At 31.8% G+C, this 15336-nt stretch overlaps 5 protein-coding genes across 5 annotated transcripts; 3 read left to right on the top strand and 2 right to left on the bottom strand.

The window, feature by feature from the left end:
• Positions 1-768: 768 nt before the first annotated feature.
• HELRODRAFT_163579 (hypothetical protein) lies at positions 769-1435 on the bottom strand (the record flags this gene model as incomplete). Its single annotated transcript, XM_009027417.1, has 2 exons — positions 769-1086; positions 1361-1435. The coding sequence occupies 2 exons, from the start codon at positions 1433-1435 to the stop codon at positions 769-771; spliced, it is 393 nt and encodes a 130-aa protein (XP_009025665.1).
• Positions 1436-4951: 3516 nt separating this feature from the next.
• HELRODRAFT_163578 (hypothetical protein) lies at positions 4952-5597 on the top strand (the record flags this gene model as incomplete). The annotated part of the gene is made up of 3 exons (XM_009027416.1): positions 4952-5090; positions 5176-5306; positions 5361-5597. 3 exons carry the CDS (start codon positions 4952-4954, stop codon positions 5595-5597), a joined length of 507 nt encoding a protein of 168 aa, XP_009025664.1.
• A 4507-nt stretch (positions 5598-10104) lies between these two features.
• On the top strand, positions 10105-10647 carry HELRODRAFT_163577 (hypothetical protein; the record flags this gene model as incomplete). The annotated part of the gene is made up of 1 exon (XM_009027415.1): positions 10105-10647. One exon carries the CDS (start codon positions 10105-10107, stop codon positions 10645-10647), a length of 543 nt encoding a protein of 180 aa, XP_009025663.1.
• A 493-nt stretch (positions 10648-11140) lies between these two features.
• Positions 11141-12936, bottom strand: HELRODRAFT_163576 (hypothetical protein; the record flags this gene model as incomplete). Its single annotated transcript, XM_009027414.1, has 2 exons — positions 11141-11243; positions 12668-12936. 2 exons carry the CDS (start codon positions 12934-12936, stop codon positions 11141-11143), a joined length of 372 nt encoding a protein of 123 aa, XP_009025662.1.
• Positions 12937-14142: 1206 nt separating this feature from the next.
• HELRODRAFT_163575 (hypothetical protein) lies at positions 14143-14781 on the top strand (the record flags this gene model as incomplete). The annotated part of the gene is made up of 1 exon (XM_009027413.1): positions 14143-14781. One exon carries the CDS (start codon positions 14143-14145, stop codon positions 14779-14781), a length of 639 nt encoding a protein of 212 aa, XP_009025661.1.
• Positions 14782-15336: the final 555 nt, after the last annotated feature.

Below are 15336 nucleotides of genomic sequence, written 5' to 3'. Positions count from 1 at the left end.
CAATACACTGCTTGCCTAAAATAATCCAGCACCACTGTCTGTCTAAGTTGTTGTCGTATTAAACTGAAATAAAATAATTTTTAATTTCCTTTGTTAGTCATAATTCAAAGTGAAATTATACTCATACCCCATTGTTACAAAATAACATCAGTGACAAATATTCATCGAACAAGTCTCATCAAAAAGCATGTTGACCATAGTCATACAAACGTTAGATGGCTTTCAAATGTAAAATGAATACTAATTTTTACTGTAATTTTCACCAATATATTTATTAATGAGATATTTTATGTTCGTTTTAAAATGATATCGTTCCCCACCAATCTGTTTCGATACCATTCACAACCTGTTTCGATATCATTTGCAATCAATCGGTTTTGGTATCAACTATAATCATTCCCCCTTGTTGAAATCGATTTTTCTTAAAAAAACAACAAGAATGGATAAATTTAAAAGTTTATAAACTTTTAATATTGCTCTTAATTTAATCAACGTTTATTTTAGTTATTAAAAATGTTTGTTTGCTTTGAGAAATGATCTAACTTATTTAAGTAAAAATTCAAACAAATTCATTTTAGACACATAATGAGGATGACTATTGGAGAATAATGTCTCAACAACAATGCACCATCCTTCAGGCCTATCAATGAATATTTTGATTTTTAGAAAAATGTAATTTAGATATAAAATTATTTTAAAATTATTTTAAAATATTTTAAAATATTTTAAAATGTTTTAAAATATTTTACTTGGCAAACTTGATTCAAGCTAAGCCCGATTGTTCCTGGTCTTCAGTAGGACGCAGGCTACAATGAAAGTGGCACCACCAAGGATGACCACATTAACAACCACAAGCAGAATGATGGATGACGTTGACACTGGCTCAGGTGAGTTGCTTGCTGGAGGAACATTTTCTGATGCTTTGGATAAAATTGCGGAGACCGTGGAAGTTGCTGAAACAATGACAGTCTCAGTTATTGTCGAAACGGAAACAGTTCCAGTTGGTTTCGAAGATGTTGTGGAAGTGGTTACTGTGTTAACTGTAGTCAACGAAGTGGTTGTTGCTGTCGTTACTGTAGTAACGGACTGATGTTTAAAAATAAGTTTTAATTTTAATCTGAGTTTTATTAAAACAACAATTGTTACCATACTTCTGTTGTGGTTGGTTGAGGCGTGATGATGTTGCAGTTAGCAGAACTACACGTACAATCACTAGATTCAGTTATCGTAGTGCAATCGACATTAGTCAATGTATCTGTACAGCCGCGACTAAATTCCGTTACTTGAAAGGCAGATCATGTATAATTAAAATGGTTTTATTTGAATAAATGTGAAAAACTAAATACATAAACAAACTTACGTTCCACATCAAAATATAGATAGCAATAATTTGGACAGGTGATTGATGCACAGGTAACCAGCGGGCTCGGATCATTACATTCATAACATTGTACTGCCACCGAAACATGTATCACGGCAACACACATTAACAAAATAATGCAAATCATATTTCAGTGGATTTTTCTAAATTACCTTTTTTCAAAAATCATCAATCATTTAAAACATCTTACATAATGAATTGCATATGTAATACGAGTTTTGTTACTTATATACTTAAACAAGGATAACTTCTAAGCAACAAGCGCTGTGTGCTTTCAATCAGACTAAATTTCAGTCAAGCGTAACTGCTATTCCATAATTGTTGAGATTGCTATGTCTTTTTTAGAGAAGCTATAACGCCTGTTGTCGTTGTTGTGTAGTTGTGGCTAACTTTGTCGCGACCATTACTTCCAGACGACGTTACGTTTTGTTATTAATTATTTATTGCTCTGCTTGCTGATTGTTTAGCTGGCCTTTAACATTTTTTGCGAACGTGAGGTAGTTATGTTGCTGTAAAATTGTTGTCGTTGTTGTTGCTTATATTGTTTGGTTTTTCTTGTTGTTGTTATTTTTGTTGTTTTGTTATTGCCGTGTTGTTATGTGTTTGTTGTATTGTGGCGTTAAAGTAGGATCATTTTGTTTGTTAAGGCTAATTTTACAGATGTTCCACTTGGAAAAGTTTGTTGTTTCGTTTGTGATTCAGTAATTTCAGATGATGTTTCGTGACGTATTTCGTGACGTAGATATAAAAACTGACCAATCAGATGCTTGGTTTCATGCTGGGAATAACAATATGTTATAAATTTCACATTAAAATTTCAATATTTTTTCAACACAAATTATAGACAAGCCTCAATTGAAAAACTGTGGAACTTTCTTGCCATTCCAAGCAAAACCACTGCCAAAAAATAATAAATTTTGTAATTTTATAACTAATTTTATAATTTTGTTTTGTAACAAATCAACCACCTCAAAAACACACTATGTACGTTAGCATACCATGATTAAAATGTTTAACACTGCAAAAGCATTGGAAAGAAATACCTTTCTAGAGTTCACCTGGTCGTATTATATTTTCACAAAATGTTATCTTCAACATATTTACTGTCTTCCAAATATTCATGATTTTTGGTAGACTTATAAAATCACCAATAAAGTATCTATTGTTTTTGGTGGGATGCATATGACTAGCAACCATCAATCAATCAGTCAATCAATCAGTAAATCATCAATCAATAATCAACCAACCAACCAACCAATCATTCATTCAATCAGTCAGTCAGTCAGTCAGTCAGTCAGTCAGTCAGTCAGTCAGTCAGTCAGTCAGTCAGTCAGTCAGTCAGTCAGTCAGTCAGTCAGTCAGTCAGTCAGTCAGTCAGTCAGTCAGTCAGTCAGTCAGTCAGTCAGTCAGTCAGTCAGTCAGTCAGTCAGTCAGTCAGTCAGTCAGTCAGTCAGTCAGTCAGTCAGTCAGTCAGTCAATCAATCACAACATCAATCAATCAACCAATCAATAGATCAATCAATCGATCAATCAATCATTCATTCAACCAACCAACCAACCAAATTTAATATTATTGAATTCGAATTTAAAATTGACATTCAACGTCGAGGGTACCATTCAAATATGTTTCATCATTTATCAGATTACGTGGATAAAAATTTGTTTGCTGAGTTTTACAATAAATTATTATTCGATTGGGCTTTCATTTTGAAAAAATTTTCTTTTATTTATTCAATCGTTTATGGTGCCAATCACAATTAAACATTCGATCAATCAATCAATGTGTGTGTGTGTATGTATGTGTGTGTGTATGTGTATGTGTTGCAAATGTTTACAAAGGTTTGATCGTCTATATGAGAAATTTAAATTTAAACTTAGTAGCTAGCCCTTGAACGATTTGTATTCAATTCAGAACAATGCTTCGACAACAAATTTCAACAGCAGAAGACTGATGTATGAGTACAGATCAGTTCAAGTAAATAGCAGGCTAGGCATTTCAGAATTTTTAAATTTTACCCGTGAGAAAGTGTTGAAATTCATTTTCACAGTTGAATCGAAGCCACTTAGAGATGGTGGAGGGAGAAGGCTAAAAGCACTAAAAAACCTCCTAAAATCGATACTGCATTTTCAGATTGAATTTTTCTAATTTTCACATTTACGAACGATAATTATTTTACTGACAACTGTTTACTACTACTTTAGGTAATAAAAATCCAAACCAGTCATGATAAAAAAATATGATTCTTTCATTATTTTCATTTTGTAATTTTAAAAAAACTAGAAATTTCTTGTTGAATCATAGACAGATTTAAAATTATTAGGCTTAACATTATTTATTGAAGAATCAACTATGATCTACAAAGAATGAACTTCTTTTGTTCGCAGGAACAATGTTGAATTCTTTGTTTCTTAGACTCTCTCACATAGACATCTATATATGTAGTAAACGTAGTAAACCTGGACGTCCAACTGAAATCACAAAAAACCACGTCCGAAAACCATCGAATTACACAAATGTGTAAAAAACTTGAAATGGAAGAAAATATAATCAATTCTTCACTGCAAGAGATTGTTAAATACTAATTAATCGGAGAATGTTTACCATCAGGGTTTTTAATAAATTTCATCGATGATGTCCTGATTGTCGACAAAATAAAAGTTGAAAGTCAACCAGCCATTGATACTGTCATTAAAATTTTTCAGGACAAAATAGTAAAATTATGTTCTTGCTGGAAATTTACAATCTGATGTTCTCAAATCAAGGTTTGGTTGGGGAGGCAGATGGCTGGCAGCAACTGTTACATATCTTGCAGACAGGCTTATGGAAGTAATAAACAAATTCGTGCGTTATCATTTCTTTAGCATACCAAATTTTCATTGAAAAAGGTTGAAAATTTTGTTCTGGATTATGATGAAAACAGTTTTGATGACTTGAATGAGATTGCCGATTACTTAAATGTCTGAACGTATTGAAATTAATGGATTAGATGAGATTTAGAATTTACAGTACTATTTGAAAATATTTGATTATATTTCAGCTTATTTGAATAAAAATTTATTCAATGAGTTTTACAATAAATCATGTCACATGGTTCGTGCATTCACTTTGAAAAGAAAAATTATTTTATTTATTCAACTCTTTGTTACGACAATCCCCAGACCAATCTCAATGAATCAATCAATCAATCAATCAATCAATCAATCAATCAATCAATCAATCAATCAATCAATCAATCAATCAATCAATCAATCAATCAATCAATCAATCAATCAATCAATCAATCAATCAATCAATCAATCAATCAATCAATCAATCAATCAATCAATATAATGTGTCTATGAATACATGTGGGGTGTGTGTGTATGTGTGTGTGTGCGTGCGTGCGAGAGAGAGACATTTATAGTTATATACGTTATGTGTTATAAAAAGACATGACTATATAAAATCAAGAGACCAAAGCACCAAACCATTTGGCTCCTGCAGAATTCATTAAGTTTCACATATTATTTTCACCATGAATAAACAACGTTCAATTACACAAATTGAAATTTTATTTTAAATTTTCAAACATGATCATAATTTTGTTGTCAGCGTTGATAGTTTTTGTTGGACCGGTTCGTGGACTCACGTGTTACAATTGTATGAACTATGCTGGCTGCACCAACACTTTCGAGTGTACAACTTCTTTCTGTACAATTTATTTTGCAGGTTATAAATCTGTATATTTATTATTTATATTTATATGACATTTTGAGATATTTGCTAAAATTTGTATTTTTAATTTTGTTTGCAGAGTCACTTTTTTCATCTGGTTGCACTGATACTCAAAAATCTAATGATTGTACTATGCTGGAATCTGTTCAAGAATGCACATGCAATACTCCAAGATGCAACACGATCACACCAAGACCATCAACAGTTACGGTCAGTGTGCTTTGTTTTAATTTCAACTTTTCAAGAATTTTTTCATACATTTAGACAACGACTGCCATCACGAGCACTTCAGCAGGAGTGACAGCTGCACAAACGTCACCAACAACAGCCATTTCATCAAAAGCATCTGCTGAATCTCTGTCTACTGCATACATCATTCTTCTGGTTGCCGTCAACGCTATCATTCTCGGAAGTTGCGGTTTGATTGCTTGTTGTGTCTACAAAAACAGAGAGAGACTTGGTCAACTTGATTCGAACTGTGAAGACGATAAAGAAAATTAATTTTTCCTATTTGGTTAACTATTTTTAACATGATGGTATGAGTTTCTTATCGGCACGCAACATGAAATTAAGAAAGGTTGATAAATTGCAATTTATCTGGCTTTATAGAAGTTAATTTTTAATAATTGATTATTTAATTAGATCTGCTATGAGTGAAAAATAAAAGTTAGAAAAATTAGTGAGAATAAATGGAAGTTTGCTTCAAATTATTTCGGTTTATTTTGAGCCAAAGTGTTGAGCGGAAAATTTCATTTGATATTTTACAATTTTGATGCTATTACTCTTTAGCAGAAATGAAAAACATAAATAAAAATAAAAAAAAATTTCAAGGAAAAGATCTTAAATTATTTATAAAGTTGACAGCTTTTTTTCTAATCAAATTTGCCTAAACGTTACTGTCGAAACATTTTTAAGATGATATAAAGATTGTTTTTCAAATGAATAACCTTATAAAAGCTATCCAGTATCCATAGTTAGAGAAAAAGCATCAGCTCCAGATGTTTCGTTTTTGTTTAGACGATATGCTTTATTTGGAAAATATGTTTAACTTTTTGGCCGTGTTCCTATTCACCGATGGTCTAATCTTTGAAATGTTGTTTCAAACGTACATTTTCAAGGATGATTTTAAACTGAAACTTGTTATTAATGATAAACTTTTTAATAGCATAATAATTTTACTGAATAATAAATTATTTTAAAAATTCACTTAGGTCAAAAATATATAATTTCTCATTATCTTTGTGTGTTATATTCCAGATGCAAATTATGCTTTATTTAATAATTAATTATCAAAATGAGAATAATTGTTACGAAATTTTCATTAATTTGTTAATCATAATTGTGTATAATTACGTGAAAATGCAAAATTGGTTATATGATTTTATACAACTACATTCATGCATTACATGCTCAAGTATGCCCTTTTATGAATTGAAATATTCAACAGTAATTCAGCAGTTTTGTTTTCCAGTTTTATTAATAACATTTGATGTTAATTTTGTTTTTCGCTTTTATTCTAACATTTTTTTCATTCAAATATTAACACATTTATATATATTTATACATATATATATATATATATATATATCTTGGAGGCTGACAACTCACATAAATAACAAGAATTTTCTTAACGATGTAAAATGTAACAAGTTTTTTAAAAACATATTTTAAAAACAAAATTGATGTTGTTAATGTTTTTTCTTTCAAAACACCAAAACAATTTGAAGTCTTTGAAGTGTGGGTTTGGAAAAGAATGGAGGGAACAAGTTGAACAAACACAAACAAATAATTCTGAAGTGGATGAAATGATTATGGTTATGATTATGAGTATGGTTATAACTTATAAGCACCATAAAAAATGATAAAAAATGGCAAAAAAATTGAATTAAACACGTGCTAAAAAGCAAATCAAATCTATCCAAAGTCATCATGGAAACTCGCATGGATGGGAAAAGAAAAGGAAAACAGAAGTAGATCATTTCGAATTGGATGAAAAGAAAAGATGCTTAAATGAAACTGAGCGGAAACTGGTGTTCACCTTCAAATAACTTCTGTTGTAGCCACGCAGATGAGTGTTCAGTTCGCAAACTGTTCTGCTGAAGTTAATCGAATCACACTGGCCTGGCAGACATCCAATCAAATCAAATCTCTTTCACCTACTCTTTTCTTTCTTGTTACTTCGTTAGTCTATTCTAGGATTGATTATTGTGACTCGTTTTAATATTGTCTTCCTGGTTCTACACTCTATCCTTTAAGTAAAGTTTTTAACCCTGCTGCTCGTCTAGTTGCTCGTGTCCCTCTCTTTTATCATATATCTCAATATCTTGTTCTCTTGCACTGGCTTCCTATAAAATATAGAATAATTTTTAAAATTTGCATATTTATGTATAAGTCTTTATTTAAATTATTTCCTAAGTACTAATCAGATATATTATTTGAACCTAAACGCCCCGGTTTACGATCGTCTTCTTGTTCTCAATTCCTCTTAACTCGTGTTAAACACTCTTTTGCCAAATCTGCTTTTGCTTTTTCTGGTCCTTTTCTCTGGAACTCTCTACTTACTTCTCTGACTACTTCTCCATCACTTACGAAGTTCAGAGCGGATCTCAAGACCCATCTGTTTGCAAAATTCATTGAGGAGCGCTGTTGAACATTGCGAAAATTGATTGATTGATTGGTTGATTGATTGATTGATCTCATCTAGTCTACAGCGGTCATTACGCGGGAAGTATAGCCAGTCAAACGAGATTGACAACACCGACGTAATAATCACAGACAGGACGACAATTGAAATGAATGAAAAAAATTTGAATAAACGACTAAAAAGGAAGAAATTATCTAACTGGTGGAACAACAAGTGGATAGAATAAGCGACTGAGTGAATGAGGTAACAAATGAATGAATTTTTCAGTAAATGAATGAATAAGGATACATCGTGATAATGATTTTGAAAAAAAATAAACAGATTATAAGTTCAATGCATTAGTCGCCTAATATAATCCAGCCCCACTGTCTAAGTTGTTGTTTCAATTTTTGCGTATTAAACTGAAATAAAATAATTTTTAATTTTCTTTGTTAGTCATAATTCAAAGTGAAATTATACTCATACCCCATTGTTACAAAATAACATCAGTGACAAATATTCTTCGAACGAGTCTCATCAAAAAGCATTGTGACCATGGTCTTACAAGCGTTAGATGGCTTTCAAATGTAAAATGAAGTACAATGAATTAATTTTTACTGTAATTTTCACCAATATATTTGTTAATGAGATATTTTATGGTCGATTTAAAATGATATCGTTCCCCACCAATCTGTTTCGATACCATTCACAACCTGTTTCGATATCATTTGCAATCAATCGGTTTTGGTATCAACTATAATCATTCCCCTTGTTGAAATTGATTTTTATTAAAAAACAACAAGAATGGAAAAATTTAAAAGTTTATAAACTTTTAATATTGCTCTTAATTTATTCAAGGTTTATTTTAGTTATTAAAAATGTTTGCTTTGAGAAATGATCCAACGTTATTTAAGTACAATTGCTACCAAACAAATTCATGTTCGACACATAATGAGGATGATTATTGGAGCATAATGTCTAAAGAAATCTATTGCAACAACTGTTTTAAAATTTTTTGATGCTAAGACGCAAGCATGCATCCAATCAGATGCTTCTTCAACAAGAATCGGGTCAGTACCGTTACAAAATAAACAACCTATAGCTTATGTATCTCGAGTGTTGAGTGAAACTGAAAAAAGATATGCTCAGATAGAAAAAGAACTCTCGGCAGTTGTATTTGCGTGTGAAAAGTTTTATGGAGCAAAAACACTACTGACCACAAACTACTTGAAAATATATTATTCAAGTCTCTGAACCAATCTTCACCAAGATTACAACGAATGTTGTTAAGACTATTAAAGTTCAACATGAAGGTCATCTTGGAATAGACAAAACTAAAACCATGGCACGCTCTTGTTTATACTGGCCTAGTTTGTCTCGTGAAATTGGGGAAATGGTTGAAAGATGTTCAGTTTGCAATTCACACCGCAGAAAACAACAATCAGAGCCATTGCTTCCACATGAAATCCCTCACAGACCTTGGCTAAAATTGGAGTTGACATTTTTAAATTTGCAGGTAAAGATTACTTCCTGGTTGTAGAATATTTTTCAAAGTTCCCAGAAATTGCCCTATTAGCAACAAAAACATCGGATTCAGTCATATTCCCACCTCCCAGTAATGATGAAAGCTGGTGGACGAAGAGGTGGACACGAAATGAAATTGACTGCTCTTTCATTCCATAAGAACTCGAGGAAACAATACTTATCAATAGATCAATTTATATCAGGAACAATCCGGGTGTTGATGTTGTGAATGCTGATAGTGTGAATGATTTTTAAAAAAAGTTGGATAATTATCTTATAAATGCCAGATTTATGTATGATTGGAGGGCAAATGATACTTGATGTGACATTGGCTATTTGTGAGATTGGGATATATTCGAATTTTTTATCAGTATGTGTCGATATTATCGTCAATTTATTGATTAGAATATGTGATTAATTTATTTATATTTGTTTTTTTATTATCTTTTTTAACAAGGTTTAATACATTATTTGACTTATAAAAACATTAATTATTTTATTCAGTATAGACTCATAGGTTTATTTAATTTATTGTTTTAAAATTGTCTTAGTTTTGAGAACGCACAGGGACGTTTCGTCTTTGCCTTTGTTTAGCGTAATAATAATAATAATAATACAACTGAAAGCAATATTTGCTAGGCATGGAATACCAGAAGAAATAATAGCAGACAACATGCAATTTTCTAGCAACCAGATGCACAGATTTGCAAATGATTGGCACTTTAAGATAACAACATCCAGTCCAAGATAAATTAAATCAAATGGACAAGCAGAACGAATGATTCAGACAGTAAAAAATCTTCTTTAAAGAGCCTATGACAGCAATACAGATCCATATATTGCACATTTTACAGTACAGAAATGCTCCATTATCAGGTCTTGATTTTAGTCCAGAGTCGTTCCTTAAGAACCAAGCTTTCAACAACAAGTCAGAACTTACATTCAAAAGTCGTAGATGCAAGAGATAATTTAGTTTACAGACAGCAACAACAACAAAAGTATTATGATCGTAAATCGAAATCTCTTCCAAGTTTGAATGAAGAAGATGTAGTACGTATGAATCACAATGAAACATGGAAACGTGGAATTGTTCGTCTTAAACATCAAGCTCCAAGATCATACATTGTTGACACAGAGGATGGTTCAACTTTAAGACGGAACCGAAGAGATCTCATCTACACCAAAAAAGTTCCACTTATATGCGCAGCACCAGTAGATGATAGCACAGATCATTTTCCACCATTAAAGGCAACACAACCACAAAGGCTGGAATCCCCAATTCACACTCAGTGCAACAGTCCAACAGATGACACCACACAGTCTTCCCAAGAATCCATCCTGAGGACACGGAGTAGTCGTTCATCAAAACTCCCTGTTAGATTCAAAAACTATGTTCTTAATTAAATATGTGTATTAAATAAAAACAATAAAATTGAACTTTTAAAAGGGAAGATGTGACATTTGTATCTTTATATATTCAGTTTCTTTTGGACGTTCATTGAAACACTGAAACATCGGAACAACTGAATTTATATTAAATAAAACATATAAAACATCACATACACAACTTATTAATAACTTTCATTTGAAAATATTTATTTCTCAATAATTTTGAACATCATAAACATAGCTAATCGACATTTCGTTTTATGTTATTAGTTGTAGCTTATTGTAATCTAAAATTATGTTTTTTTCTCAAAAATTTTGAAATGTACTCTAAAATTTTAATGGTGTAATTTTCAAATTGATTAGAAAGTTTCAAAGGACTATTTTAAACAACTGCCCAGTTCGGACCACCAGCAGGATCGTTTGAGTGAAAACAGTGCCCCACTGTTAACGTAGGATTTGCATCTTTGTCCACTAATCTGGCTGGATCAGAGGTCAGGTCACGCTCGATCTAAGATAGGAACTGCTCGTTGCAGGTCTGCCTAGGGCCAAGTTCTCGAGACATGTGACTCCAGGCAGTGTTGAAAAAATTGCAATGACTGTGATGACAGAATCTTTCAATTTTAATTGTATTGGATTATTTTAGGAAAAATTGAGTAAAACGATTAAACGGTAACTAGATACTTAAACATAAGCACGAATCACATTTATGATTTTTTGACATTTTTCATTTAACATTTTTTTTATGAGCGTAAAATATGAAACTTTCATCCAACTAATGAGAAGTGCCATGTTGAAAAGATGGAAGCTAACAATTAATTAGTGGCATTTAATTAATTTTCTACAAATTTTTGAAATTTTATTACTTAATAATTAAAAATTAAAAAGTTAAAGCAACAATCTTTTTATTACACTATGATACATACAATCGTTTACTATCATTAATAATGTAGAGATATATGGCGGCTCTTGACAGACAAAGAATGAAGCCAAATAGGAATACATGTACCTATTGTATTGTATTAGATTGTTTTGTATTAGATGGTTTTGTATTAGATTGTTTTGTATTAGATTGTTTTGTATTAAATTGTTTTGTATTGTATTATATTATATTGTATGTATTGTTTTGTATTGTATTGTATTGTATTGTATTGTGTCGTATTCATACATGTAGGGATGTTGAGTTGTTAATCTCTTATCTGATTTTACACTTGGATAATAGAACGAACAAGTAAGTCATTTATTTATTGTATTTTATAAGGTAGTTGTTGATGCTGCCAACTACTCCACCATTTATTACTAAGTGTTACTTGAAATAATTATATTAAACGATAAAGTTTTCAAAAATATTTATAGTTAAACTTAAAATGATTAAAAAAAATCATAAAATGTTATAGAATCATATGTAAGCAGTTCCTTAAAAAATAAAAAAATTAAGATAAACAGTTATTCTTCGAAATTGAATTTTCCTAGTTTGTTCACCAAATCATCCAAATCGTCGTCATCATCGTTAACAGCTCTACGCTTTGAATTTCTAGTTTTATCTGGAAAATCATCATTGTCGCTTGTACCATCATCATCATTGTCGCTTGTATCATCATCATCATTGTCGCTTGTATCATCATCAGTATCACTATCATCAGTATCACTACCATCAGTATCACTATCATCAGTATCACTATCATCAGTATCACTATCATCATCGCTATCATCATCGTCATCGCCCTTTTTTTCACGTACATCATTTCCAAAATTATTCCAAAAATTGTCCAGTTCTTCGTCACTGGAGTTCCAACTTATTGCTGATTCGTCGTGATCACCACTATCGTCATTTGATTGTTTCTTGTTATCACCATCATCATTTGATTTTTCCTTATTATCACCATCATCATCATTTGAATGTTCCTTATTATCACCATCATCATTTGAATGCACTTTATCATCATTATTAATCGACTGTACGTCGTCGTCATCATCATCTTCAGCTTCTTCATCGTAATAATCATCGTCACTGTTGACCACATCCACACGATCATACTCGACCAAGTAGAAATCTCCAGAGAAATTATTTTCATCATTCTGTTCGTCTCCACGTAGGTTGTGTAACACGTAACTGATTTCCTGGTCACAAGTTGGGCAGAATGGACGTATTTTCCTGGCAAACTCTTTGATGCAGTCAAAGCAGAAGGCGTGCAAGCATCCATATATTTTGGCCTTTTTTGATGGTTGTATGGCGCTCAAACATATCACACAATCGTCAGGTTTCAACCTCGAATAAGATGATGTTGGTTCAAACGAGGCTTCCATCTTACCGCTACACAGTTTACAAATTTGAATTTAAACGTTTGAGATGTTTCCTTCAATTTGCAAAGTTGCTTTTGAGGAAGGTAACTTCAATGATTTGAAACAATTTCTAGGATTTGGAATAGTTAAAACGTAAGAGGACAGAATCACAGTTAACTGACAACTGACCTCTTCAGTAAAATTCACATTTTTATACCTTTCCAAATCAACTTTGGTCAATATTATCGTTTCAACAAAGATTGTGATAGTTAATTTAATAGATTTACAGAGGTGGGTGTCGTGTCGTCCTTTGTTTCCATCGTTTATTGGTCTTAGTATTCAAACGAAGACTTCATATGTTAGTTATAAAATGGAATGATGTTTGTAATTACACTTCACTTTAGAAACATCGAAGTTAATATTTCAAAAGTTAATAATTGCTGTTTCTTCGATTGATTGAAAGTGAATTTCGAAGGAGACTAAAGAACGAATAAATCATGTTGTTGAAATTTCAAATTTTAAAGTGACATTAAAAATCAAATTCGAAAATTCACTTTGAAGATAAAGTGAAAAAATGTGAAAAATTTGAAAATGATTTCAATATAATAAATTTGAAATAATCTGTAATCACAAACTCATTCATAAAAAGATTTCTAATTAAATCTGTGAATGTCGGCTCCTTTGATTTGTACACATTTTGTGTATTAATGTGTACGTGTGTGTGTGTTTGATGTTTGCAAATCGTTGCTAATGTTGGAAGGTAATTTGAATCAATTAATCTGCAATTAGCTTCAAAAATATTATTTGTCACCAATAAAGTTATTATTACGTAATTAAGGTCATTTATTAAGAACGAGTTGACGCCAAGTTGACACTCACTAATCAGACGTGATGAACAAGGGGCGTGAAATCTTCTAAGTGAATTATTCTTCTAAAGTGGATTCTTTGTTGAGCGTGCCAGCAAAGTTATAAGCGTGAAATCTTCTAAGTGAATTATTCTTCTAAAGTGGATTCTTTGTTGAGCGTGCCAGCAAAGTTATAAGCCAACATAGTTTCTAACAAAGACATACCATCATCACTTACCAGATTCAAACTTCCTATAAATATCGCTTCAGTTCTTCATTCAGCAGATCGTATTCTACATCGACATCATTAGGAGGAGATCTTACATTTCAGATCAACAATTCTTTAGCGAATAAATCTTTAGCGTTTACAACTTGGACCTTAGGCATGGCATCATCTTCATCACAACCATCTTCCAAGCTGAACAACTGTCGAATTTGTTTGAAACAAATACTTGCAGAGAAGAAAGGGGTAATAACCACTTGCATGCATGAGTTTTGTTTCAAATGCATCGTGAAGCACGCGAAGAGAGTCAAACCCCAATGTCCAATATGCTGGAGGAGGTTTAAATCCGTTTGGCGCAGAGTGGATGGCAGGAGGAAGTTATTTGAGGTGAAGCCAACAAATTTTCGCAAAAATGATCCCGACGGTGAAAGGTACAGGGATATGGATCTATATTATCATCTGCAAGGAGTGGAAACTAAGAAGAAGGAGGACACAAAATGTATTACAATTGATGGTTCAGATGACGAAGCTGATGGATTGTGGAAATGCAGGGACAAGAGACCATTCGACAATCCTGTTACCTCCGATTCAGTAATCTTGCAGACTTCAATTGATCAACCTCTTTACGATTCGATCTTTCAATTGATGTATGAAGGTGAAAAAGAAGAAGACGACGACGATTATGATGATGAAGATGATTATGCAGAAACAACATCCAGTGGTAAACGAAAACGTGGAAATGGAGGTGACGGGATGTTGAGCAAGAGGATGAAACTGGAGTCATTGGACTGGTCGTGGTGATGCAATGTATATGTTATATACATTGTAAAATTATCTTTTTACTCTTTGAAAAACATTTATTCCGTATTTTATTTTTTAGTGATCTAATAAAATTAATTTCTTTTAAACTGGTTTTCAAAAAAAAATTAAAATTATATAAAATTTAAAAATATGCTAAGAACGACTAAATTAATTTTTTTAACAACGCTGGAAGATATGAACAGTTTAAACAAAATTCTGATACGAGATGAAATAATATATAAATAATGAAATATATATTAAACTCATTGTGAAAAATTACACTTTACAACAGTACAAAGAACAAGTGTTGGGGAATTTTTTAACAAAAACCGATGAGGGAGATATCCTTCACTCAATACTTTGCTTGTCAATGTTATTTATATTTCGCAGCGTTTCTCGTAATAAAGTCGTTAATCTAACTACACCCGAACAATTAAGAGGTCAATCTTTGTTATACTTCGTAGTTTTTCTCGTTGATAAGTTGCCGATCGCCATGCTAAATCAGCGAAGAATTAAGGGAATTTCACGAGAAATAAATACCTCAATGAATGATTT

Source organism: Helobdella robusta (assembly GCF_000326865.2).
Source record: "Helobdella robusta unplaced genomic scaffold HELROscaffold_5, whole genome shotgun sequence".
In the NCBI taxonomy this organism is placed as follows: domain Eukaryota; kingdom Metazoa; phylum Annelida; class Clitellata; order Rhynchobdellida; family Glossiphoniidae; genus Helobdella; species Helobdella robusta.
Note: the sequence above shows the minus strand (reverse complement) of the source record. Positions and strands in the feature narration are given on the sequence as shown.